Source organism: Cygnus atratus, unplaced genomic scaffold, assembly GCF_013377495.2.
Source record: "Cygnus atratus isolate AKBS03 ecotype Queensland, Australia unplaced genomic scaffold, CAtr_DNAZoo_HiC_assembly HiC_scaffold_55, whole genome shotgun sequence".
Taxonomy (NCBI): domain Eukaryota; kingdom Metazoa; phylum Chordata; class Aves; order Anseriformes; family Anatidae; genus Cygnus; species Cygnus atratus.
In genome coordinates this window covers 12,003-38,730 of record NW_026110161.1, presented here as the reverse complement: position 1 = coordinate 38,730, position 26,728 = coordinate 12,003, and the positions used below count along the sequence as shown (strand labels likewise).

The 26,728-nt window shown below is 47.1% G+C and overlaps 1 protein-coding gene across 1 annotated transcript in view; it reads left to right on the top strand.

Moving 5' to 3' along the window:
- Positions 1 to 26,728, top strand: part of LOC126913114 (neuroepithelial cell-transforming gene 1 protein-like) — a gene marked incomplete at its 3' end in the record, with an annotated part of 44,666 nt that overhangs the window by 6,268 nt on the left and 11,670 nt on the right. The window contains exons 2-3 of the mRNA XM_050716938.1: positions 19,898 to 19,964; positions 24,377 to 24,436. Of these exons, the coding sequence (XP_050572895.1) occupies positions 19,898 to 19,964; positions 24,377 to 24,436 (127 nt within the window). The remainder of the gene's footprint in view (positions 1 to 19,897; positions 19,965 to 24,376; positions 24,437 to 26,728) is intronic.

Sequence of the window (26,728 nt, the reverse complement as noted above, 5' to 3'; positions counted from 1 at the left end):
TATATACACATTTATAGTGTATTTTAATTACTAACTGGTTTCTTCATGTATAGGCTGTTGTTTGTTTATTTTAGTGAAATATCTAGTAGCTTTTTATAGTCATTTTCATCTTTCCCTGTGCTCAGAGTGTCTGGAAACTTACTAAAATCCAGCATAGTGTTCTTGTAGCAAACTGGAATGAAAGCCTGACCCTACTGGACACCTACTAACACCTCCTGATGTGAGGGAACTGTCTTGTACCTGGTGTTTTCCTGCAAGGAACAAAGAAGGTGTGAGCACACCTGACTAGTCACAGCTCTGGAGAATTGTTCCCTTTTGGTAGGACGTGCTAAACATATTAAAGCACGGGCAGAATGAGTAAAACAAGCTGAAGTTCACCCTTTGTGCACTTTCAGTGGCCTCTGCATAAATATCTGGGAAATGCTGATAGCACCCGCGGAGCACTCCTTCCCCACGGTGCGCTCAGTGCAGCTCAGTTCGTGGGTGCTTGGAGGTGCTGGAAATGAAGGAAGTTTCCCCAAACTTGCTTTTTCTAAAACGTGGCGCTGCTGCTTTCCCAAACTCCATGGCAAATGCCACCAGGCAGTTATTAAAACCGAGGGTAGCTTTCAGCACTCAGCTTCCCTTTATGTGAACGTCGATTGGGAGCAACACCAGTCTCTTAATTCTCTTAATTACTATGTGCTGATGATAGCCTGACTTGTTATTGTCGTGTAAAACAGAAGTCATGCTGCACTTACCAAATAATTATCTTTACTCACAAATGATTATCCTCAGCATCCATTTGCTTAATCCTAGCTATTAGTGCTGCAATTAATATTTTCAGGGCAAGCTCATCGCAGATGCCTTGCAGAAGGCACCCATCAGATAAGTAGCTCGCGGTGGAGGAAGATGAAACGTTTTTGCCGAGCCCAGCCAGCTTCAGGCCTGTGAGTCAAAAGATAAGGCTAGCATCTCTCCTGTTAACGTGGCCCCTTGGTGATAATGATCCCTTCGGTGCCTTGGCACCCAGTGAAATAATGTTTCCATGTGCTGAAGGTACTTCTTCCATCATAAGGGATGTTTTTAACTCTAGGTATCTCTTCTAGCCTTAGTGTAGGCAAAGGTTGGTGTGAGCCCACAGCAGTGGCATGGTTTGGTGTGACGGGCAGAAGACCTCACTCTTCTGGTTCTTTCTTACATGTAAGAATGCTTGAGGGGAAAAAAAGAAACACTTTATCAAATGCATTTGCAGCAGAGATAAGTATCCCTTTCCTGGTATCACAGTCTGTCATTTTGGAAAGAGCACTTTAACAATCTTTCGCACCAATTTTGTGTGTGGATAGAAATACAACAGGGGCGTCGTTCTCTGCAACTGCACGCAACAATGCAGTGGAGCCTACAAAATGTCTGCTTCGTGCCTTCTTGCTGCAGACTGCACACGTTTAACAGCTGCTGGTTGCGATGGTTGATCTGAAATATGCTTTGGAAAGAAGAGGTGAAAATCAATGGCACAGTTGGTCTCAGTAAAATGTAAAGAGCTTTATGAAACGAGTAGTGCTGCTTCTGCAGGGAGAGGCTGAGAAAAATAAACTAATTCTTACAGTCCTGCTGATCTGGACAGGGGAGGATTGACTCCAAACAAGGAGAATAATTTTACTGAACTCTTGCGAATGAGATGCAGTGCAGGCATCTTCCTCAGTTATCTTATGTTGAGGAGGAGACTCTGCGTGTCTTGACTGCATCCTGTGGGCTCTCTGGTGCATCAGAGGAGACTGAGACAACATAAAGATGGTCTTTACTTTACATAAAGTCAGGGAAAGTGTTAAATCAGCGATAAAGGCCTGGTATATCCAAACAGTGAGCAGAGTTTAGCTGTTGGGGAAGGCTCTATCTGTTTCCCCAAAGACTTTTTTTTTTTTTGCAAGAACAAGAAGATTTTGACATGTTCAAGCCATACCGAAGTCATCTTGCCTTCTGACTTGTAATCTCCTCACCTCCAGAAATGTAGCAGACCTTGTACTCGCATCTCTGGTGGGTGAGAAGGGATTGTAAGAACTTGAGCTGTAACCAGAATGAGGAGCAAGCGCTTCAGACCAACATCCTGGTGCTTTGGTGCTTTCTGTGGTGCCAAGCAGATGTAAAACCAACATAGACTCAGGGTGTAGCTCCTTCCCTGACTACTCTAGCTTCACACAAAAACCTTGAAACCATTGAGCTTCAAATATTCCATCAGCTCCAATTGCTTGCCCTTCCCTCTTGGGAAGTTTAAACTTCCAGTTTTGTTTCCAGAGTTCAAGAGCTCAGATTGAAAAGAACTGGCAAGTTGGTTTGGCTTGAGAAAGCATTTTCTAAATCGAAGTAACAATGGAAAAGGCAAAAACTGCCTGCAAAATCCTTTCCTGCCCAGGTGGACCCATGAAGCTTCTGATTATCAAGTCACCTGGCATTCATTTTCACATGCTGGCATGCAGGTTTCCGGGTGGTAGCCAGCAAACCTCATGTATTTGTTGGTGAAATCTCAAAGCCTGCTGTAGGACCAGCAGGGATCAACACTTGCCACAGGTGGTGCTCCCTCCTTGCACATTTAGCAAATTGTTGAAGGGGGTGAGGAGAACTGTCAGCCTCAAAGCCCTTCTGCTTCTCTGCAGAAATGGGATGTGAGGGAGTTTAATGCAGTGCTGGGCATGTCACGTAGGGGCAGGATTGTTGTTAACCTACGAAATTGCCTGTCATGTGGATAGGCAAGCTTGTACGGGCTGAAGAAGAGGCGTTCGTGTGTCTGAGAGGAGGAGACAGCTCTGCTGTTCCATAAACAGAATTTATGGGACATCTTCAGCTTCCACTGTCAGGTCGAGCTTCCAAATATCAGGGCTGTGCGCTCCTTCAAGGGTTTGCATCGTTCCCTTTCCTACTGAGCGAGTGCTGCTCTTCAGTTTGGCATCACAGCAGATGTCAAGGCTTCCAGTTTCTGTTATAACACAAAGCTTTTGCTTAATTACTTTTGGTTTCAATTTTCTGGGCAGTAAAACCCTGCCCGTTAGTATTAAAATGTTTCTTCTTCCTCAGCGCTGAATTTTTGAGAACCACAGATATGTGGAAGGATGTGAACAAATGTCTTGGACCGTTTTTGAGAAGTGCCAACATAGAAGTCCTGCACTTGCTGAAGTCCCCTTCGGCTTTTCAGAAGTAATAAATCTGCCAAGCTGTTCCCATTCACAGGAGCAGTTTCTTTTATTGCAATAAGACAAGAGAAATATAATTATTGACATCAGAAGTACGGAGACATGGTTTAGACTACTTTAGTGTGCACGCTTAATGGTTGCAGCCCGTGAATCTTTCTGTAGGAAGACGATCATTGTTTGAATTAGTGCTTGCTCGTTAACTTAATTTTATAAATGCAGGATTCCCAAATAGGGGCTCGTCTTTGCTGGAGGCTTGGAGGAAGGCAGCTGGGGCTATCAGATTTTAAATTGTGTGTGTAAATATCTTTATATAATAATGAATGTAGATATTTTATATAAAAATTTATTCTTTTATATGTAGTATTAGGTGGTAACCATGGAAGTGGTGTCTTTTGGTGGTTGTAGAGGATGTTGCTGTTTGTGGCAGTAAGCAAACAGCTCAGGAACCTCCCGAAAGTACCTGAACTAGGCCTGCTGGTGAAAGACAGCTTAGGTTATAAAGCTGGGGTGGACCTGGAATCAGCCAATTTCTGAGCACAACAAGGTCCAGAAGGAGTTGTCTTTGCTGTTTGATTTCTCTACTTTGGGAATACTTAGTGGGCTTTTCAGCAATGCTTTTCTTTTTAAATCTTAGTGCTTTTTTTTTTTTAAGCAGTGTGCAGATAAATATATGACCTCGCTGAAACTGATGGCAAAATTCCTGGTAAATTCCTGGATTTTACCCTATTACAGGATTTTACCCTAGAGTGCTTCGTCCAACAGATTCATTTCAAGTGCCGGTCCATTTGCAAGTCACAGTAACTTCGCATCTTGGCTGACTCACAAGGATTTCCTCTCTGGATACTGGAAAAACTTCACCCTTACCATTAATGCTTGTTTTCTAGCTCTGTTATCAGTTGGCTGAAGATGCTTCTTGTCTTCATTTTTTCCCCTTCCTCCCTTCTCTTCCTTTCCTGTCAGATCTGCCAGTATGTTTTATGCTTTCGTTTCTGCATCAGCTTTGAATCCGCTATCATCTGCGTGCTTGCTCTGAAGAAACAGCAGGAAACACAGGGTTTCTGGTGAATGTCAAACCCCTGCAGCAATGAAACTTAAAGGAAAATTTCAAAATGCCTGAGAAAGGAAAGCAGTGATAAGGCAGCCCTGAGAATAATTTGTGGAAGGAAGAACTCTTCCCAGAAAGGAATGTGATAGCAGGAGATGAACAAACTGGGAAGTAGCAGGGGGAGAGAAATAAAATCATTTTATGAAATTTTCCCTAAAAAATAATTCATGAGGAGGAAACTCCTGGTGATGCTGCTGCTGAGGTAAAGCAGTTAACGAGGATCAAAAAGCCTTTTTCCCCCCCCCATTATAAATCAGTGGAATGAAGATTAGACAGTACTTAAAAATTCATATGGACAGTTCCTGGGGATCCTGATGAAATTTCATCACTTGTGTTCCTTTTATACTGGTAATGCTTGTCTGCTTTTGAGAGTTGAAATAAGCATTCGGAATATGTCGAATCCTTATGTGAATTTCAAAATTCTGCACTCAAGTAACAGGTACTCGTGTTTGCATTGGAGCTCTTCCTGAAGACAGTGTATTTTACACAGTGTGGGTCCTTATTTAGTGTCCGTAAGGCGAAGCTGGTGCCTTTACTGCTGTAATCGAAGGGTCTTCTAAAAACCTGACACGTAAGTGAATGCAGGAATTACTTCATCTGCTACATGAAGCTACACACAGCTCCATGCTAAAGCAGAGTTGTAAAATACTCCGGATTAGGAAATAATCCTTCATGCAGTGGAGAGCCATGGAGAAGCGAGCCTTTGGTAAATGTGGTGGGAGAAGAAAGCTGACGCTTTGTGCTGGTCCTCGCAGCCACGTGTGGGCAGCAGTTTGAGTGTGACTTTGTCACCTCCTGACAAACCCTCAACATAAAGGCTGCAGGCGTGAGTTTAGGAATGAGATTGGTCTTCCAAAGTAAACCCTGACACACCATTAGCATACTCAGTGAGCTGGAGGAAACAGCAGGTGATGGTTTGGGACATGCTTCCAAATAGTGTTTTAAATGGTCATTAACTTCGTCCTCCTAGCTGCACATCTTCTTTGCTTCCCAGCTTTTGTACTCAGCAGGGCAAATTTCAGCAGTCCCTGGAAAGCAGCCACAATTTCACATTGTATTGACTTGCCTGAACACTTACCTTGTACTTCTAACCATTTAAGCTTTGCAGCTTTGTTGATTCAGTCGTACCTCCTCCCTTTGCTGTGAGAAGCGTAAAGCACTCTGCAGCATCTGCACACCAGGAATTGCAGGTTGTCAGCAAATCTGTTGAACGCCGCAGTGCCATGGGGCTGGTGGTCCCCCAGTTACCACATCCTGGTGAGAGGGGAAGTACCTTATTAAATGTTTAACATAATTGCAAGCAATTGCCTGACCAAACCTTCAGCTTTACCTGCAAATGGTCAGGAAGGCAGGCTTGATCACAGGCCTTGGCTTCCTGGTGCCTTGCCCTCCTCAGGCAATTTCATTTAGGGTTACTTTGAAGTCTTCCCAGAAATTAAAGCTGGGACGGACACCCTCCCAGCAGCCTTTTAACAGGGAGGGAAAAGGCACAGATTATTTCAGGCCTGTCAGATGCTTGGATGGGTCCCAGGTGGACAAGACAATTTTTGTTCCTTGCGCAGGACCCCGTGCTTGTCAACAACTTCTCCAAAAGAGGCATTTACACCCGCGAGCAGGGGTGTAAAGCACATCTGTGCAGCCACGGTCTTGCAGGCTTCGTGTTGCAGCCCTCATCCCTGCCCTATTTGGATGCTTTGCTGCTCACCTTTATTCTCGATGTTTGTTTTGGTGAAGCCGGAGCAAACAGACACCAAAAAAGGCTTGAAGCTAGTACTGTGATTAGAATTGCAAATCTGGGGCGGCCCTGCCTAATGTGGAGGAGGAACAGCAACCTTGGCTAAAGCTTCCCTGCGTGTTTTAGCAAGTCCTTCCAGGGACTGGCAGCGAAGTCGCCTGGCTTCTTTTGGAGCTGGCCTGTGCTTGGATGTCTTTTTATCCTCACCTCCATGGCTGAGGCAGTTCAGGATGTGTAAAGTGGAGAGAGAGAGAGAGAGAGAGAGGTTAAAAAAGAAAAATGTGTGGAGTTTGAGTCTGGGGAACGGAGGCAAGGTCTGTTAGGAAGGGCATGAGCCAATAAACCAGCTTACCCGCTGCCGGGGGGCCTGGGCCCTCCTGGGCTGCCATCCCAGAGGCAGCTGAGCACCATTTGTATCCCACTGATGCTGTGCGATGTATGTTCTCTTCTCCACCAGGAGCTTTCTTCTTGCTCTGTTGTCCTCCTGTGTTGGAGCACACATGGGAAATGTCATAGTATGAAAGTAGGGACACCAGAACCACTGCAAATGTGGCTTCGGGCAGAGCTTTCTTACTCCTTTTTCAGTCTCTTCAAGAACTGCCAAGCACGCAATGAAATCCTCTTCCTCTAGGTGTCACCTCTGGATTGGGAAACAAATCTTCTTCCCTTCACTCTCACCCCAAGGCACAACCCGAGTGTTTAAATTTGGGCTTAATATTTACAATAAATTGACCAGCTGGGCTACATTTGGAATTAATTTAACTTCACTGAGTCCAATGGTTAGTGCTTCCCCATCCAGGATAAAGGGAAGTAATTTCTTTACTACCGATGAGTGTCCTCTTTCCATTCCCCACACAATTAATAATCTTTCATGACATGCTGTCTGCTGACCGCGTCCTTTTCCTAAACCATTTGAGCTCGGTGAGCTCTAAAATGACTCGGGGGGAGGAAAGCAAGCGGGGAACCAAAGCACGTGAACCCAGCTGGGCACGTGGGTGGTCTGGAGCAGGAACATAGCAGGGCTGGGAGCGTTCATCACCTGTCTCTTCACTTAAAAGCTCTTCTGTGAAGTTGCCTGGGTGGTTCCAGGTTTGTTGCTGACAGCCCAGGGTATGTTAGTCTCAGCATCAGAGAGACCACAGAAGTCTGTTGCATAGAGTGAAGCTCATTTCCCACCCACACACACACAAAGAAAGGTCTTAAGACTCTGTAACTGCTTCTGTATCAGTTTAAACCTCCAGCTGCGAGGTTTCCCAGCGAGCCGAAGTGATTGAATTTCCATGTTTATGCTTTTTCATGGCAGTTGTGTTCGTGCGTCCCTGAAACTGGCTGGAAAACATCACCCAGAGCACTATGAAGCGTTCGCTAATTAGCGGCCCGTACTCAAAGTCCTCCACGACTGTTGTTTGCGTTAGTTTTGTGGGACTTTGCACTTCATACGGCGATCTTCCGAAAGCTCCGCAGCGGGTCTGAGCAGCTGATGTTGTCGTAACTGTTTTACAGAGGGCTTGGCCCCGAAACTCGGAGCAGTTAACGACAGACTGAGGCTGCTGCAGAAGTGCTGACTTTCAGCTAGATGTCTGCTAACCACAACACAGCCCGGCCTCTGGCTCGCCCGCCTAGAAGCCTGCCAGCTGCCGGCGGTGTCACGTCCCCTTCCCTGAGGTGCTTTTTATCACTCGGATGGGTCGGTGTTTTAACTTGTGCCGTACCAACAGGTGGGGAAGAAGCGATCTCCGTAGCAGGGGAAGTGCTGAGATGCGCGGTGCTGTCGGTGCAACGGTCCTTATCGGTGCATCAGGCCCTCTTTACTGAGCCCAGTTTAAAAACGTAACGTGGGGTGTTGCTGCCTCCAATTTCAGCTGACTAAAGCATCTCCCAGGTGGTTTTTTGACATTTAATTTGCCCGCGATCATCTCTTTGCATCGAGCACACGTGGCGGGGCCATTGCAATACTGATCCGTACACGGAAGGGGGCAGATTTGGGATTGCTCTGGAACCAATCTCAACTCTCTTTGTGTAAAGAGTTGCTTTAGGATAATCTTTAGGAGAGACACGGTAATCTTTGTACTAACTGTCCAAGAATGTTCTCCAGAACATGAATAACCACTGGTTGAGCCGAGTGAGCTTTAATAACGGGTTTCCTGTGGTCACGTCTAGCAGACTTTCCTCTGAAGACTGGCTGTTCTTTCTAGCGAGGTGCTGTTTGTTTCCCTTGCACTGAGAGGTTTATTTTGTGTGTGGGTGGTTTGTTTGTTTGTTGTAATAACTGGGAACGGCTACAATGCTTCTATTAAAACCTCATTCCTGCTCTGCTTAAGGCTTGAAGACAGGCTTCAGGTGTATTTGTACTTCTCCCATGGAAAGAGATTAGAGACTCGTGTCTGAGCTCTCCTCCCCCTTCTCATCATGCTAGCTCATGCGTCTGCCTTGGCCGCCGAGCAGCGGCCTTTCCCTGCCAGCATCCATAAAATTATCCCTGGAGGCGGCGGTTCCTTGTCTACTGCAGTATCTGCATTTTCCCTGATTTCTTAATCCCTCGCCGTATTGTTTTGTCTGAGTTTCAAGCTCTCTTCCTCTCCTTGCAGGCCTCTCATTGCTCTGTTCCTTATCTGCCACTGCCTCTGCAACTCCCATGGCCACATACCCAAACGGCATCAGTCAGAGCCTGTTGTTTCCACCACAAGCACTGAGGTCTAACCCCATCTCTGCTGCCGTGCGTATGCAAACCGAGCTAAATTGGCCAGGTGCGGAGAAGGGAAAGGATCTCCAACTGGAAATTGCCTTCCAGGACTGGAACTGAGTCCTTTCAGAGCTGATACTCCCCTCGTGCTTTCCCAGTGGCAGGAGGGAGCAGAGGGTCAGGGTACAAAGCATTGTGAGATGTGCTCCTCAACACCTCCAGGGAGGAGTGAGAAGCATTGCTGTGGTTTTATGGTGGGAGCTGTAGGGCTAGAGGCTTAGGTCAGGCACAGGCACCAGCCTTTTGGACCGATTTCGGCTGTAACCCCCTGCTGAAGCTCCCAAAATGCTGCGTGACAAGTGAAGCTGCAGCCTCCAAATTCCCCGGGGGGAAAGGTTGTTAAAGGTTAAAATAGTTTGAAGAGAGGTGGTCTCCCTGAAAGGAGACAAGTGCCTTGCCTAAGCACAGAGGGTGCGCTAGGTAAAGTGCTTTAAATGAATTTAATAAAACACTGTGAGCCTTGTTTGTGAAAATAAATTCTCCCGGCGTGGTTACTGGCCTATGTCAACTCGGCCCGGGTCGATTTGTTACTGGCTTGCAGAGCTGCCTGGGCTATCAGCGCTAAATGTGTTTACTTATCCTTACATTTAGTAAGAAAAGAATGAAAGGGACTGTCCCTTCAAAAAGTAAAAGCATTAAACAATCCCTTTTGTAATAGCAAAGTACACCTTCATGCCCTTGTAATGTTTAAATATTTAAAATGTGAAGTCACTCAGGGCTGCCTTACCACCCACTCACTGAGGTCTGTTTCTCTTACAGTCTTACCCTTAAATTGTATAGACATTACATTACACAGCTCCACCCTGCAGCCATTTCCTGCCCAGCTCCTCACTCCTTGCTCTTTTCCCATTATTTTCTCTCTTGTCTCCTTTTCTGTTTTTCCTACAGCTCGTGTATAGATATATATATATATATATATTATTTTTTTTTGGAGTCTAGGAACTAGGCTAGCAGTTCTTAGACTGCTGCTGGCTTACCCTGCCCGCCCCAGTCTCTCCCTCCCCTGGGTCTTTTCTCCTGCGTGGGATCAGCGCTAATCGCCCTCAGCCTCCAGAGCAGTGCGGGGCATCTTTTTATAGCCCTGCCAAAGATGAGGAGGAGGAGGTGAACTTTCTTAAGAACATAAGAGCTGGTTCAGACCGAGTGTCCCTCTGACCTAATGTGCTGTTTCTGGGCACTAAGGGAAGAGCAGGAACAGGACTGTGTTTATGATGCTCCTTTTTCCCGTACCGTTCCTGATTTCCAGCAGTTTTGGAGTTGTCTGCTTAGTGGCCCCCCTGTAAATCTCTTCCAAGGCTTTGGAAACTTTGTTTCTAGTTCCACCTTGTGTCTCTGGTAGCTCTTGGCAAGGATTGTCATGGGCAAGGATTGTCATGTTTACACCAGCTCCAAAATGGGCAAAAAAGGGGGCGCGCATCGCTCTGTGCCCACGCCAGCTGTGTTGTAGCGCTTCTGCAGAACTGCCCCGAGCAGGACAAAAAGTGCTGGCTTCGATTAGCTCAAGCCAAGTCTTGTGGTTTAGTCGGTTTGCTTTTCTCGTGAATCATAAATAATGACGAACGCGTTCATCTTGTGCTGGTGAGTCCCCGCGCGGGCGCTGTAGCAAAGGGTAGGAGGCTTCCTTCAAACACACACGTGGCACTACCGCTGCTCTTACGGATCCCCTGCTCTCATGAGAGCCTTGAGCTGTGCTGGAGTCCTGTAGAACAAAAAAGCTGTCCTACTATGGGCAAGCACAGCCATTTCAGCTGGGTTTTAGTAACTTTTTTACATGCACGTGTGCAGCTTAAGCAGATGATTGTGTTTCGCTGAGCACAAGCCCACCTGAATCACCAGTGGGACCAGCTCGTGTTTCTGCAGGGCGCAGCGATGTGTGGGGACCGTGCAGTGACTTGCTGCGCCGTGTTAATTGCTGATCCAGCCCTTGGGCCCTGCAACGGGCAGAACTGCTCTCACACCAGGGGCTGCAAAGACACGGTTTGCAGGCAAGCGAAAAACATACAGCAGAAACGTTTGTTTGTATAGCTGCTTAGGGTTTTCTTTTTTTTAAGAGAAAAGTTTGTGCCTGTCAGCATTAAAATGTATGTTTTCCTGACTGTTCTCTTGTGATGACTTGTAATATTTATTGGATCGAGCTTGGTTCCCACAAGAACTCGAAATAGCCGTCTGGATTTGAAGTGACGAGGTCCTCCTGGGCTGGCACAGCTGCCGGGCGGCGCGGCTCGCTCCCATGGCTTCTGGGCACCCCCTAGTCCTCTGTCCCGACCGCTGTCCCCCAGGAGTGTTCAAAATAGGTACCAGAGGGGAGGGGGCTCCGGGGGCGATATTAAGTGGAAATAGTTATATTTTAAGCGCAGCTACTTTCAGCTGAACTTGGAACCTTTTGCTCCCTGCCTGGAAACGTTCAAAAAGTTGAAAGTTCACTCGGAGCCCTCGGGAGCGTGGTTTTGTAGGATTAACCGTCAGGTGAGGCAATGTGGATAGGTCTGCGGTTCGTTAAAGCGTGCAGAGATGGCGGCCTTGACTTTGGTACATAAAAACACGGCGAAAGCGTCCTTATCAGGTCTAGTCTCTATGACACAGCGCTCTTCTGTGAGCAGGGTTATTGTTTTGCTTCCTTTCCCTTTCCTCGTTGAACGTGCTCCAGACATCTAAACATTTATTCGTGTTGAGTTGTGTGCTCGTGGTGTATCACCTGGTGACATTAAGTTTACGTCTGTCTACTGAGAAGTCCGCTTCGATTTTTCATGGTGATGGGTCCTGAGAAGTCCACTTTGATTTTTCTCAGAGAAAAATCACCGAGAAGTCCACGTTTGAGCTCCAGCGAGACACTTGGCCAACCAGCGCCTCCTAAATGCTGCACGGGAGCTTCGTTTCCCCTAACTCCGGTCACCTAAAAGCCGGTTGCTTAAATCTGAGCCTCACCCAGGGTTCTTCTGGAGTCATGCAGAAGGAGAGGCGCCCCCGGGGCACGGCCAAGGCAGCTTAAAATGCCTGGCCGGAGGTGTCAGCCCCTGCAGGAGTGACAGGGGAGCCTGGGCGGCCGCCTCCCATCGGGGGCTGACGGATGAGATGAAGCCTGGCTACACACACAGCAGGCAGAGGGGAGCCGAGGTTCGGCATGTGGCGGTGGTGTGCTTATATTTCTGTTGCTGCTTTTTGATTGCGAGGATTATCTTGCAGCCCGTCGTCGGTGCGAGAAGCCGTGCGCGGCCCACGGAGCTGATTGACAAGAGCCCGGTGCACGAAACCTGGCAGCTCACGAGCTGGGGCTGCGATGGCTGTGCCATCTGCCCTTCTGCTGGAGACAGTCCTGCAGCAGCCAGAGCCCCTTGCATGGCTGCTGACAAGCAAAATATTTTGTCAGCAGCTGCACTGCTTCTCCCTAAAGTCTTCCCCCCGCTTAAGCGTTTACATCATAGCTCTGGAAAGGAGAGCACAAATAGCTCCGTGATGTGGGCAGACGGACTTCACGCAGCGTGTGCTTCATCATGCAGCGGGAGGCATTTGTTCTGTCGGGAGCTCTCGTTCGGCCTTTACGAAGAGGAATGCAAGTTTTCTCTTTCTAATGACAGATTCTTGCTTTAATCCTCTCTGACGTGCTCGCAAGCAAGAATACCTGCGTGCAGAGCCAGAGCTCTTTGTGCAGCTCTGTCCCCGCGTGCCACATGGAGGAGAAGCTGCTCTTGCCCGTGCTCTGAGGCCGGGAAGGTGTCGGTGCTGAGGGCTGCAGAGCTGGCAGCTCCCTCCCGTGCCTTTTAAGAGCCATGCCATGCTGCTCCTGTGCTCTCAGTTTAGTTGTGGCAGCGTGGGCTCTTGTGGGGTGTTGCCATCAGCTCCTCGCCACTTTTGTGTGCGCCTTTAGGGGTGACCTTAGGCCATGGCTGCAGGTGGCTTGAGCAGGCGCAGAGCGTTGTCTCGGCGCGCCAGCTCGCAAAGCAGACCAAAGGTTTTCCTCGCCAGGCTCGTGATTGCTATCTCCGTTGGGCCAACGCAAATGTTTGCACGGTCACCTTGTAAACTCGAGCGTTGCAACAGCGCTCTGACAAATAATCATCACAAAAGGCTATTGTGAAGCATTTTCATTTCGGTGCCCCGCTGATGGTGCGCTGCAGTGCGTCAATCCCACCGGAGGGGTCTTTGAAAATGCCCCCACGTGCTGCGCGTGAGCGTCGAAGTGATCTCAGCAGCTGGAAAGCGGTTGGGGTGGGACTGGGGGGGGAGAGGAGACCTGGCCGTGTGCTGCCCTTTTCCTTCTCCCGCAGAAAAGTCGGGCCGCCAGCCGTAGCGACAGCGCTGGGAGCTTGGCGTTCGCGGGCTTTGACGGGGGGCAGACGCACGGCTGGGGCGGGAAGTCTGGAGGCAGGCTGGAAGGAAGATGCTTGGGTCATAAGGGAAGTGTGTGGTGAAAAGATAGCACTTCGATCCTCAGATGAAACCAGGCTCTGCTGTGTTGGCTGCGGAGAGCCTGTTAGTGTGCGGCTCGGCGGAGGTCAGACGTGTGATTATTTCAGGATATCAGCGCCCGGGTAATCTCGGCGCTTATCTGCTCGCGTTCAGCGCTGCCGTTGATTGCTTCTTCAGACGAATAGCTGCAATAATCCGCTGCGAGCTGTGAGGAGCAAACGCTTCCAAAATGGAAAACCAGGCTTCCCCTGCAGTCTGCGCTGAACTTCATAAAACCACTTACAAATTAAATGTTCTTTGCATAGCTCGAACCTGCCCAGAGTGTGTCTGGAGGCGCTTCCTTTAGGGCCTGTTCCAACATAAAAGAACGAAATGATAGCTATTCCAGAGCATCTAACAAAGTACAAGGAGTTCTCAGCTGAGCAGTAGCAGGGCTCGGTCCCGTCCAAGATGGCTCGAAGGGGCTCCAATCGCTGCTGCGCTCGCCACCGGCCCTGCGTGCCTGAGAGCTGCTAGAGTTACTAATTGCACCGGTGTTGCAAAGCGCGATGCTGCTGCCGCCAGCAAGTTATTGCAGCTTACTGAAACCACATTTCCAGAGAGCGAGCCCGTCGTCGTGCTTTTGCTCCCCGTGTAATTGGGGCTGTGCATATCCCGCTTCCCTTTGTGCGCTGCTGGCAGCGGGAGCACTAACGAGGCAGCGTTAACGACGGAGGAGCAGGCTGCAAACTTGAACTCCACGCGGAGTTCGTCGGCACCATTTTCCTCGCGGCCATTGAAGTAGGGAGTTCTTCTGCCTGGCTTTTAGACATTTAAAATGTCTCTCAATAGGTTTTTCTCCAAGTAAGGCTTTCACCCTGGAGCTTTTCAAGATAAGGAACCGTGACAAGCAGTGCTGTAAGCGCCCTTACTCAGCGTTTGTTTGCACAGTGCTTGGGAGGCCTCTCGTCCTGGCCAAGGCCTCTGGATATTGTTGAAGTGGAAATATTAACTATATTAAGTTGGAAATCCTGAGGCTTTTTTTTTTTCCCCTACAGAAAAGCTTTACATTAACATTCAAAAGGCTCTTTGTGGAGCTTTCTGTTCTCGTCGTTCCAAATGGGGTTCAGCAGCGGGGCTGGCTTGTTTGGAAAGAGGCTTTTAATCTGGTGCTGCAGCATTCACCATCTTAGTACTTAACTGGCACAAGTGGTTTATATTTAAGAACAGCTTGCACAGAAAACACAGCAAAAAAAAAAAAGGGGTTGGAAGTCAGAGGGGAAGGAAACACACAACTGCTGCCCAGTCTGAAGAATGTATTTTGGAACTTCAGAAAGTGAAGAGAACTGCCAGATCAAAGCGTTTCTGCAGTTTCCTGGATAAGTCATCAAAAATAAGTCAAAAAAGAGCGCAGGCTGTCGAATGATGCTGACTAGGCTGTGCGGCTTTACAGTAACAAGGCAGAGAAACGTCTGAAATAGCACTAATGGGAAGTCGCCCTAACCTGATGAGTGAGGCTCTTCTGTGCTTTGTCCTCTGGTCTGACTAATGGGCATCCATTCCAGGGTGCCCTGTGTGGATGTCTTTTGTCTTTTCTTGTTTACCCCAAAACCTCATTTATTCTTCCTCAAAAACTTAAGCAAAAGTCGAAACAAGAAAATCTGTTTCTGCATAAGGCAAACAATAAAAAGACATCCAAGAAGCCACACAGTGTAAACTGTTTGACAGAAACGTTTGCTTTTTGATAAAGTGATTTAAGACTAGGTGTTTTTTTCACTGCTGTTTACCTCTCCCTTCCGAACTTGAAGCAGGACGAAGCTCTGAAGGGAACCAGCAACCACGAAATGAAATTCTGCGGACAAATTCAGCTGCCTGCCTGCTGCCCTTGCTGCACCCACGCGGGGCTGTGCCAGTGAGAGGCTCCTGGTGTTTATTCAAGGAAGGCGGCAAACAATGACTGTTTCCTGAGCCTGGCTTCGCTGTGAAACAATGGAGCCTGCCTGCTCGCCTTTATCAAAATGTTATCTACTAAATCACCCAAACTTCCTCTATTAAGATTATTGGGGCCTCATCTCCTTCCCTGCTATGTCGCCGAACAGGTTTGGGGCTCAGGAGTTTCCAGCAAGAAGCTGGTTTCCTAAATCTGTTTGCAGGCCAGCTTGAGAATATTATAAATTACACACGCTCTTTTTTTTCAGTTTAGAAATATTTCATAACCTCTTTATGGACCACCAACATGGCAGTCTTGATTTTAGCAGGCTGTGGAAAGATTTACTCTTGGCATGGCGGCAGTATCATCGCTTGCTGGTAAGCAGCCTGGAACATTCATTTCTCAAAGCAAACAGAGGGTACCAAAACAGAATTGTTTGTTCTTTCTGTACAGTCTCAATGCTCTTGCCCCTCCCCTGCTTTTGGCCCGGAGAGGTTTTCTTTGCCAACGTGTTGCCGCAATGTTTTACATCTAGAAAATTATTTTCGGCTGTTCGCGCAATCTTCTTCATAGCCCCGAAGTTCTTCATCGCTGAAAGGCGTTAGCTAACTACAATTAACTCTTTCTGCTTGCTTGAGCCCTGGTGAGATAAGGACCCAGCCTTTTTCCTTGTCTCTCTGCTCTTCCTGTCGTAAACAAGAAAATGACGCTGGAGATGGTCTATCAAGAAGAATCTTTTTTTTTTTAAGAAACCCAGGAAATGACAGAGCCCGACTTCAGGCTTCGTTGGGGTGACACAGCAGGAATTTCTGTGGATGTCCCTGCAACAGGGCTGTTGCAACAGCTTTGCTGTAAACACCGCAATTAACTACATCCAAGTGTTGGCACCGGCGCAACGCTTTATTCTGCTGTCTTCAGGAGCTAAAACATTACATCCCGGCCACTCTGCACTTCTTCCAATTAATCACACAGTGTTTTGAGCAATGCCCAACAGCGCAGAGCTCCGTCACGCAGCCCTGCTTCTTTTCACGTTGCGTTGTGCGATGCGCTAGGTAAAACTGCCAGGCCCTCTCCTGCGGTCGTCACTGACCTTTCTCTGACCAGAATCATCCTCACGTTGTTGAGAGACCTTGCAAGGGATGCCCGGCTGAGCGCTGCAGGCGTGAGTCATTCGTTTGCACATCGTACACGTGGGCTACGGTTGGCTCTGTGCTCCTGGAGAGCTTTGCAGGCCGTAGCAATAAGCTCCAGGCAGATCCGAGGACAAAATCAAGCAATTTTCCGCCAGCAGTCATCGCGATTGTCTCTGCTCCAGTGGTACCTCATCGAGGCTTGGATAGCAAGCAGTGACTGGGGAGGGGATGCCGCGATGATGCGTGATGAGGCTTTGGAGGCCACTTTCCTAAAGGACTTTGTTCCTAAATGTCTCTTCCCCGCTTCACACGAGGTCTGCCACCCTCGACGTCTGTCCGCGTGCCACTCCGAATAGTTCTTGGCAGATCGCAGCTCCCAGCTTGGCCAAAGACTTGCCAAGGAAGGGGATTCAGTAAGGGCTCTTAGCACCACAGAAGGTTCCTATCAACAAAAGATAGTTGGGAAGAGGCTGTGATACCAACAAAGGAGGGAATTCCTGCTCCCAGACCACCAGAGGTGTTGGCAGCACATGGGAAGAAGCAGTTTCTGATTTCCACTTTGCCCCCTTCTCTTGATTGAGTCCTCTTAGCGGACACTGGAGATGTTAACACCCGCCTGATCGTCCCTGCAGGTTGGCTTTTGGAAGGTGCTGTCAGGCGGATTCCCAAGAGACCCTGAGAAAATCCTGATCCAAGGGCAGTGGGGAGGCCGGGATGCACCTCGCACGATCAGCCCGGTGATTCCTACCCCAGCTCGAGCGGAGGGGGGAAATGAAATGCTGCGTAGATAGGCAGCCCGGTGAGGCACACTGCCTGATAACGTGCAGGCCAAAACAAAACACTGCTTCGGATTAAAATCCTATTTAACGGCTCTCTAATTGAAATGAGATGTGTTGGAGAGTAACTGGAAATCTGCAGTGATCGTTAAACCCACGAGGACACGATGATTGTACAGAATGCCTTTAAATCTGAGCTTTCTTGAAAAGATGTTCTTGATTAAACCCCATAAAATCCCCTTGGGTTGGAAACTGAGTGCGGGGACACGGACGGGCCAAACTGTCCCGCTTGTCCCCAGTGGCAGCTCCGCACCGGCGGCCCCTCTGTCACCCGCAGGACAGCAGCAGCAGCCCCCATCCGTAATGGGATGACAGTCTGAAGCCTCGCGTGGCTTCCAGGCCACCATTTGGCTACCTCTGCTGCCGGAGATCGAGATTTGTGGAATAAAATCATGCTCCTGCTTCCCAGCTAGAAAGCTCGCGCCTTCGAATGAGCCGGGTGGCTCTGTCTGGCTGCGCAGGGCACGGTTTGCAGACCATTAATTAGCTCTCTGCTTTTCTAGCTGCAGTCGAGGAAGGTTTAATCAAACTCATAAATTTTGGTCTGGGCAGCTCAGCAGGTTGGGATTAAACAGCGAGGATTTTTCTTTCTCGTGAGAGAAAAACTCTTTTAAACTCTAGTTTAAATTTCAAAGAAATCCAATGCTCCTTCCCAGATTTTTTTTCTCCCCGAGCGGTATGTACTCTTATAAATCCCAAAGAATGTTCCCTTCTAGAGGATTCTTCTCCATCCAGCGTCCTAGTATGCAGCTCTTGGAAATGCCACCTTCCTTTCTGGAGCGCTCTCACAGACAAAGCGATTGCGTTAAAAGGTTTTGGCTGATCCAAGGGTACCGAAAGCGGTGCGGTCTGAGGAATATTTTCCTCTGGGTTTATGTAAATTGTAATTCGTGCTTGTGGCGTTTTGAAACAGCTTATTTTTTATATATTTCAGGTATTTTATGTGCCTATATATTTAGATATTTGTGGCATATTTAGTATTCTAACCACTCTGAATGTTCCAGCTTCCAGATTTTCCACTGTAGATGCTGCTCACTTAGCATTTTCACCTCTCACGTTGCCGCTGCCTCGCACGAACCCTTGGCACGGGTGAAATGCTCCCTCGGCAGGTCCCGAGGGGACATCGGCCTCCCCAGAAGCCGCGGGGATGTGTTTGTTGCTCCTGTTCCACGCCACCTCCTCAGGCAGCCCCACAGCTCTCACTCCCCATCCGGATCAAAGTATAGCATTGTCTGCTGACGTCTGCTCCAGCCTGTTAGGACCAGCAGCCCCATTCCCTCACCCCAAACAGGGAGGGAAGAGAGGAGGCCCTTCTTGCACGTAGAGGTTTCATCTTGGTTCCAGGCGCCTGATAGCAGTTTGGGGTCGTCTCAAGAAACTAAATGTGCTGCCTTCCCGGGGGCAGGAGCACAGAACCAGCTCAGGCATTCACCACTTGGTTAGATGTCTTCTCAGAAAGTACAATACGGTGTCGCTTGTATTAACAGGAGTATCCTAAGCAAAGGGTCAGCATGGAAACTCGCTTCTGGGGGGGAAAGTGCTAAAAATCTCACCCGTGTAATGTCCACAGTGTACAGCTGCTGCATAAAATATTTGCCTCGTCACCAAAAGCATCCTGTACTCTTTCACATCTTTCTTGGAGTAAGATGTACTTCACGAAACATTTATCTTGGTGCTCTGCGTTGGCTGGTAGAAGCGCAAAAGTATTTTCTGGGTGGTTGACTTATTTTTTCCAAATACCAATCCGGAACACCGCACCCTGCACAAACCTTTTACAGACGAATGCTTTTTTCTCTCCTGATACGGAAAGTTGCTGACGTGAAGCGCTACTAATACTCCGTGAGATGAATTTTCAGCAATGCTGGTGTGTAAGTCCTCTGAAACTCGGAAGGATTTGCATTCCTATATTATTTCCAGGTTTTTGAAAATCCTGGGGGATCTCTGTACAAAGAAGAAAGGTGCAGCTGGCGGGGAGATGCCTTTTCTGTCTGATTTTTTGACAGCAGAGGGGAAATCTTCTCCCCGTTCGGTGATGCAGCTGGCTGCCTTTGAAAAAAACCCTGTGGCCCATTTGGGAGTAAAATTCTACATGCAGAAACCCAATGACAGACAGAAATGTTTCTCCACACTAGGGCCAGAATAAGCTTTAAAAAATTGTTGCTGGAAACATACCTTAAGTCCACCAGACAGTGAAAGCTGGAACGTAACTTGTTTGCTTAACTCCGTGCTAGCACAATAAATGACTTGCATAAGGCAATTCGTTTACCATTGTTCAAAGAGCAAGGATTATACAAACGCTCTATTGTATGTATTACTTTCTGGTGGTTTGACTTTCTTGGATCGAGAATGACTTAATGAAAGACCACAACTCAATTCCTGCTTGTAATTTTATGGGAAACTACAAGGCTGCATTGTCGAAGGTGCAGTTTGTTGCTTCCTTTCTTTTCAGCTTCATTAACCTTGGAAAATGAGGTCACGATACGATTAGTTTTTATTATTATTATTATTTTTTATCCTTCCTCTTGGTCAGATTTAAAATAATTGGCAGATTTGTGGTCGAAGAGAGAGATTCTTCCTGACCAGCCTGTAGGGCCAAGTGGGAGGGTTCTGCCTGCCTCTGTTGCACAGTGCTGCTTACTGTAATAAAATGGGATTTTTGGTCTACCACCTGCAATTGTCCCAGGGAATACTGGCAACCCTTTGGTCTCTCCTTCCTAAAGATTCTGCTACGTCATTGTCTTCAAGACTTCTGGGCTAGGAGCTGAAGGCCTACGATACCATTGAAGCTGTGGAGAACGTATGGGCTGCTGTATTAATTGATAACCTACATCTGTCATTTACCTTAATCCTTTTTTCTACCCGCAGGTATCCTCTGAGACGAGGCAGCTCTTTCACGTTTCTGACTCCAGGACCACACTGGGACTTTACCCTGGTGAGTAAACCCCTGGTGGTGCTTGTGACAAAAGCAGGAATAGGAACGTGGAGGTCCCACTGCTTGGAGGGGCAGGAAAATCAACCCATTCCTCTCACTACCTGGCTAGGCAGATACTTCCTAAGCCACTGAGGCTGTAGCTGGAGGGTACTTTTTGCACACGGGGATTAAGAGAAGACAGGATATCCTGGACGCTGTGATTTCTTCATAGACCTCTTACTTTCTGATGTGTTTCAGCAGTCCTGCTAAGTAAGCTGGCACTGCAGTGGTGAGATGTAAAGCATGGTATAAAAGTAAACCCTTTTTTTTCTTAAATACAGCAATCTGTATTTTGTTGGTATAGAGACGACCCAGAACCAATGTGTGGCCTTAGTGCTGAAAGCCTTGGACTCTTCTCTCCATCCCATAACAGGCATCAACAAGGGAGGTGTTTCACATCTTGCTTCAGCCTCTAGTGCTGGTAGAGAACCTTCACTGGATTTCTGTTCTTAAATGCTTCTTCATGAAGTCTGTCTTCTGAGGATTTGGAGGTGATTACTCAGCTGAAGGAGGTGCTGGGTATGCCTATCTTAAAGCTCATTTTCGTGAGCACCCTAAGCTGACCTTGACCCCGCTGCCCTTGGAAGCGGTGATCCCATCATCAGCCAGCAAGACGGATCTGGCTGAAAAACTTGCTTTACCAAAAGGAAAACAAAGTGTTTGGGGTGAGCTGAGCCGGCTGACTGCACGAGCTGTATGGATGCCAGCGCCGGCGCGACGAAGGGCGTGAGAACGTCTGGGGGTGGGGAAAAGGACAGGAGCACCTTTTATGAAGGAAATCCCGTCTAAAATCAGCTGGAGCTTCTTGTGAGAGCGTGCGTTGGGACAGGCTCTTTGCTGCCTGTGCCTTGAAGGGCAGCCATGTGCAGATTTGAGGCTGCACGGACACCGGTCCAGTGTGGGAGTGGATAAAACAAAACCGTAAGCGCTTGTAGACGTGTTTTGCCTAATTTTAGAAACTTTCATCTGGTGACTACAGCTACATTGAACTTACGCGTTCGAATGTTACAAAGCCCTAGAAATTATATTATTTAAAACTTGAAAACTTTGTGCTCTATCATCAAAGCCATCTGTGGCCAAAGCGCTGTATTTCGGCAGCAGCCCGTGGGCAAGCAAGAAGCGTACCTTTCCTGGTGTTATTTCTCCCATGTGCGTTGCACAAGAGGCTTTTTTTCCCCATGATAACCAACTACTCATGTGTCAGTCACAAACAGCAGCTCTTCGTGCCGTAGTTTGTGCAGCTTTTCAGCCCAAAGCCCGTAAAACGTACCTGGCCTGAGTCTCAGGGATAGTGGGTAACGGGGCAAATATCCTTTTGGGTTGGTTTAAAGAGGACCAGTGCCTGTTCTGTGCACAGTCCTAAGAAAAGACGAGCACAATTTGGGTTCAAACATCCTCCGGATGGCTTCTGACTGGGAGCAAGGTTACTCCTGGTCGCTTTCCTTTCTTCCTCTCCGTTAAGAAGGATGTGTCTATGAGAAACAGACACTTGATCGGTGTTGATTTAACAGTAGTGATGCTGTTTTGGTGTTTTATGACTTCAGGTGAGCAATAAGCAGCAAGAAAACCAGACTGACTCCTAACCAAAAAAAATTTCCTGCTTTCATGCAAAAGCCCTTAATATGCGTAAGGAAAACTAGCTGACGGGAACCGCTTGCAAACTGAAATCCAAGCTCCTGGAGCTTTAATCGGAGCCCTTGAAATGTAATTAACATTCACATTCATGGCGTTGTTTAGGTCTCCTAAAGTAAGTCACAAAATATTTAGATTCCCCCTCCTGCTTAGCATTTTTTATGCTTCTCCTTTACAATACCTCTTTGAGAGCTTAAAATCAGGTCTCACGGTTTTTACAGTTTAATAACTTTCCTAGAAGTAACTTTTTCCACATGACTGGAGTTTCGTGAGGAGGTTAACGTGCCACATCGCTGATTGTGACCGTCTCAAAAACGCGAGCGAACGGCACCGTAGCGCTTTCTTTTCTATCGTGTGGCTTTAAACGCCCAGGTCTGAGCAGTCTGAAGAGGCAGTTTTCCTGGAATCTGTTTCTGTTCTGGCACCACGCAGGAATGATACAGCTGGCTCTGTACTCAAACGTCTACGTTCCTGTATGAAACTATATTGGGCAAAGGAAATGGGGTCCAGCCAATGCAATACTTATTGCATAAGTCTAGCCAGTTTAAAAACAAAACTTTGGCCTCCCTTTCGTGTCTGGGCTTTGGTCTGGAGCTTTATGGTAAAGATGTTAATATCCTTGCCTGCATAAGGAACGAATAATATTCCGACCAGAAAGGCGTGGTGTCTTTGTCTTTATTGCAAGCTCCCTTCTGTTAAATAGATGCTAATATCCTCGCCTTACATATGGGAAAAATAATCTGCAGACCAAAAAGGTGTGGTTATAGCAGTCTTTTATTGTAGGGTTTGGTAAATAACCAACTCTGAATGTTTTACTAAGCCTGAAAAACAAATGTCTGCGTTTGCATATGTTCTCAAGCCTGCCAAAGGTCTGTTCAAAAAGCATGGAGTGTGCTGGGCCATTAATGCAGTGACAAGGCTAAAATTTGGTCAGACATAATGCCTAACGTGAGAGTTTTTTTCCTCGGTAGTTAGCAAAGGACTCAGTGACATGACAGAGGCACTGTCCTGTCTTCTCAGGTACAAACCAGAAACGCTGCTTGAAGTTATCGGAGGACCTTGAAATTGAATCCACTTCTTTTAGCTCGTTTGATCGGTTAGAAAAAAAATCACAAAAACACAAAATATAAGAAATTAGTGAGTGAGCTTCTGTATCTCAGCATTACACGTGTTTATTTAATTTAATAGTTAAATGCTGGAGTTAGCATAACGTGGACAGGTGAGAAGACTCCTTGGAGCCTAAAAATGCTCGATATGAAAGGACGAGCAAACAAGAGAACAGGTTTCTGAAGCCCTCCAGGGGGGCTGGACATCCCCCCAACAGCATCAGATTTTCAAAGGAGCTATGTAAACTCGGCTGGTCAGCACTTAAAAATAATTTGAATGCTTGTATTCAAACATTTTAAATACACTTACAACGATGACAAACCTCTACTAAAGCTGAAACTTTCGAGTTATATGAATAGATTAATAAATTCAAAGAAAACAGGAATTGCTTCTGACAGAAAGTCAAGCTGCTGGGCTAGCAGAGCACAAAAAAAGAATTTTTTTTCAGTTTTCAGAATAGGCTTGCGATAGTAGTTCCCTCTGCAGCTGCAGAGAGGTGGTTCTTCCCATTTCAATGGGAATGGTTCAGTGTTTAGTCTGTTAAACAAGTGAACAACGCGCAGGCCAATATAAAAACACAAAATAGTTTGTTTTCTTTTTCCTCTGTTCTTAGTGAAGTGGAAGAAGATGGACTCTGCTCATTCCCTAGTTTTGAACAACAAGGGTCAGGCCCAGGACGAAAATCGAGTGCTTGTTTCATGGGTGACCAATTTATGCTCGTGACCCATGTTTTTTTCCAGGCTGGTACTGTCCAACAGGATGAGTCCACGCTTAGTTTTCCATTATCTGGGTAATGCAAAAATAACGTAGAAGCCCAGATAGCACAGAAATAGTGGGAGGTATCAGGAAGCTCCGTGCCGATCATTGTTCCACTGACTTTTGCTCTTCTTCGGAAAGGAAAATAGCTGAGAGCTGCCCTGCCAAAAGCCTCATCTTTCCTCCACAAACACACGTATTCTTGGAGCCTGTTGCCTTCCTAGCAGGGATGCCTCAGCCACAGCTGCCTGCTGGCCACGTCCACAGCAGGTGATTAAATAAGTGACCAAAGTGCCCTCGCATAGGTGCATACAGCTGTATAACCCAGTGCGAAACTGCTTTGTGCTGGCACTGCCTCCAGGGGAAATCTGTGGACCCCTCACTCACGAATGCCAGCCAGGCTGGGGATCAAACATGATGAGAATTAAATGTGGTATCTGCTGGTGTCCCCTTAGAGACGTGAAGTCCTATGGGTCACCGTGCCTGACCCCCCTGGTACCTAACTCCTTCAAAAAGCCCAGCTTTAGTGCTGGATTGCTGACCTGAGAAACCATAATGGTCTAAATGAACCTCGAATCATTTCACGGTGGTTAACTGCCACGTTCTGCCTTCTTACTGAGGTTTCCTACTTAAGACTTCACTCACAGTCACAGTTATGGGAGTGCAGAGAAACAAACGTAGCATATAAGTATAATCACATGACAAACCTCACGAAATAACATAAACATGCTTTGTGTTTATTGTCAACCTTTAGATTTTTTGAGTTATTTGCTGGAATAAAGTTTAAAAAATGTCTCTAGACCACTTTGTAAAAAACAGAGCCTTCTTTCAGGTTGCAAATCAAGTGCACAGCTATAACTTGGTTTCGTTTCTTACAGAAAAGGAAGCGCCGAGAGAAGGACGATGATGTGGTCAGTCTCTGCAGCCTTGACTTTAAGGTAATGAAAACATTTTGCTCTACGGTATTGTGCAAGCATCCCCTCGGTGAGCTGCGGTGGCTTACCCAGGGGAACGGCGTACTTTGTGTGTTTGCATTTCCCCGTCAGCAGCACAGAGCCGCGTACAGCTGTGTTTGCTCTCGGATACACCTCTGGGGTGGGCTGAGTCCTGCTTGGGATATCCATAACACTGCTTGTGATCCCCTGTTTGAATCATCTGAATCCTAAATGCGCCACAGTTGTGGTGTTGTGTGAAATGAATGCGCGTAACCTGCACTTAGCAGAAAAAGTAAGCATTTTCAAGCCATGGGGAGCAAAACCGTGCAAAGCCCCCTTCAAATGCACTTCATTGTTTTGCAAACAAGCTGGACAGGCTGGGCGGTAAATTGTTCTTAAGGCTGCGGATTAAAGGGACTTAAAAAATTGAGGGTGGGGAGTTGCAGAGCTGTATCTTGGGAAAAGATACGAGCTAGGTTTTCTGAACGGGAATCTGCTTCCCGCTCTCCAACTGGCCCGAAGATCTCACTGTCAGACGCTTCTCTGAAGAGGGGAACGAGATAAATCGTTTGTTTTTTTTTTTCCCCTAGGAAGTCGCTATTGAGTTGAGAGTTAACAAGCGGGTTTTACAGTTTATTAGACTGGGTTTAAAAGTAATTTGCTAGTGGGGAATTTCCTGTTTGACCTAATGACCAGCGCATCCTCTGTTTGTTGCCACTTACTCTGCGTTTGTGCATTATTTATGAGCCTCGCTTAGCCTGGCTACTGCTGGATGCTTGCCATCACTGATCGTCCTGTCCAGCAGGCTAACTCTGGGCTTTGACCTCTCTAAACTAGATCTCCTGCTCCAGATAAGGCCATCCCTGTGATTTCCTAGTAGGGGAGGGGAAAGAGCAAAAAGGATTCTCTGCCGAGGGCTGCGTGACACAGCAGTGCTGGTGCCTCCGCGCTGACTGTGTTGTGGGGCTTGTTTCCTTTCTGAGGTCTTTCTGGTTTTCTAATGCAGATGGGAGTGTTATGGCTAGGAAAGCTGCCCTCGGGGAAGAGGATTTTCTTTTCTTTTTCTCTTCTTTTTAATCGGGCTAAGTTGGGTGTTGAACAAAATTGCATGAACTAGGGTTTCTCCCACAAAGCAATCACTTCTAAGGCAAAACTGAAATATCGACAGTAACATGTTTACCCGCTTTTTAAGAGTTTTAACTGGAATCTTCCAAGGAAAAAGGGAAATCCCTAGGCAATACAGTCAAAGTTCAGACTGCAGCTTTTGTTTAAGCTGACTTTTTACCTTGTTCTTTTGAAAGGGTCAGGCTCTCTGGGATATTTGAGAGTGAGGCACACCCACCAAACATACTCTAGTAGCCTTGTTGAAAGACATTAACAGTACTGATTGGGTTGTAATTTGCAGGCTTTTTGATAACAACCCTCAAGGTTATTAAAAAAAATTAAACACAATGCAATCAACTATTTATAGTCACATTTTCAAAACATATCACCAGCACTTCAGAGTCTCATCACACACTAATGCTGTAGAGATTATTTTGCTCTGTCTAGATTGGATGAGGGTGAATCAACAGGCTAAAATTTAGCTCCATTAGACATGGATATATCTGTTTCATTAACAAAATAAGGTCTCAAGGGAATTTCAAGATAATTTAAGAATGTTATGTATAGGTTAGGTCATACGTTGTTTATCCGCATGTTACAGATGGGAACTGACTTTCAGAGTTTGTCAGTATTAAGTGTCAAACTCCACCACGTAGCTCTTATTTCGGCTCCGCTATCTCCCCCAGCAAATACAGCCCAGCTGCCGAGCTGCTGTTTTGTCGCCACACTTGTAGTAACAGGGGCGTTTTGCCAGCGTGCCGCATTCACACTCCTATCAGACATAGTTGTGCTGACAAAACCACCCTGTAGACAGCGATCCTGCGAAGAGGTGTTTAGGAGCAGGCACCGTAGTATCCAAACCTGGTGTCCTACCCAATGCATGTTTTTAAAATAAAGCTAGGGGAGTGTTTATTTAATTTGGGCATGTACCTGTCTTTCTGAAAAGGCCGAGCAGGCCTTTCGCGATGTTTAAACCTTGCATATTCTAGCTCATCGTTCCGCATGCCAGGAAGATGGTATGCAAAATGGCAGGGGAGATCGCGCCACCCCAGACAGCCCGCAGTGCCCAGGCTGCTCTTGTTTGTTTGGGTTTGTTAACCTCCTCCTTGCCCGCCAGAGTCCCGCTCAAAAATGAACCAGATCTCTTAGGCCTGTTAAGCTTCTTCCTCGACATACAGCCTAAAAATCCCT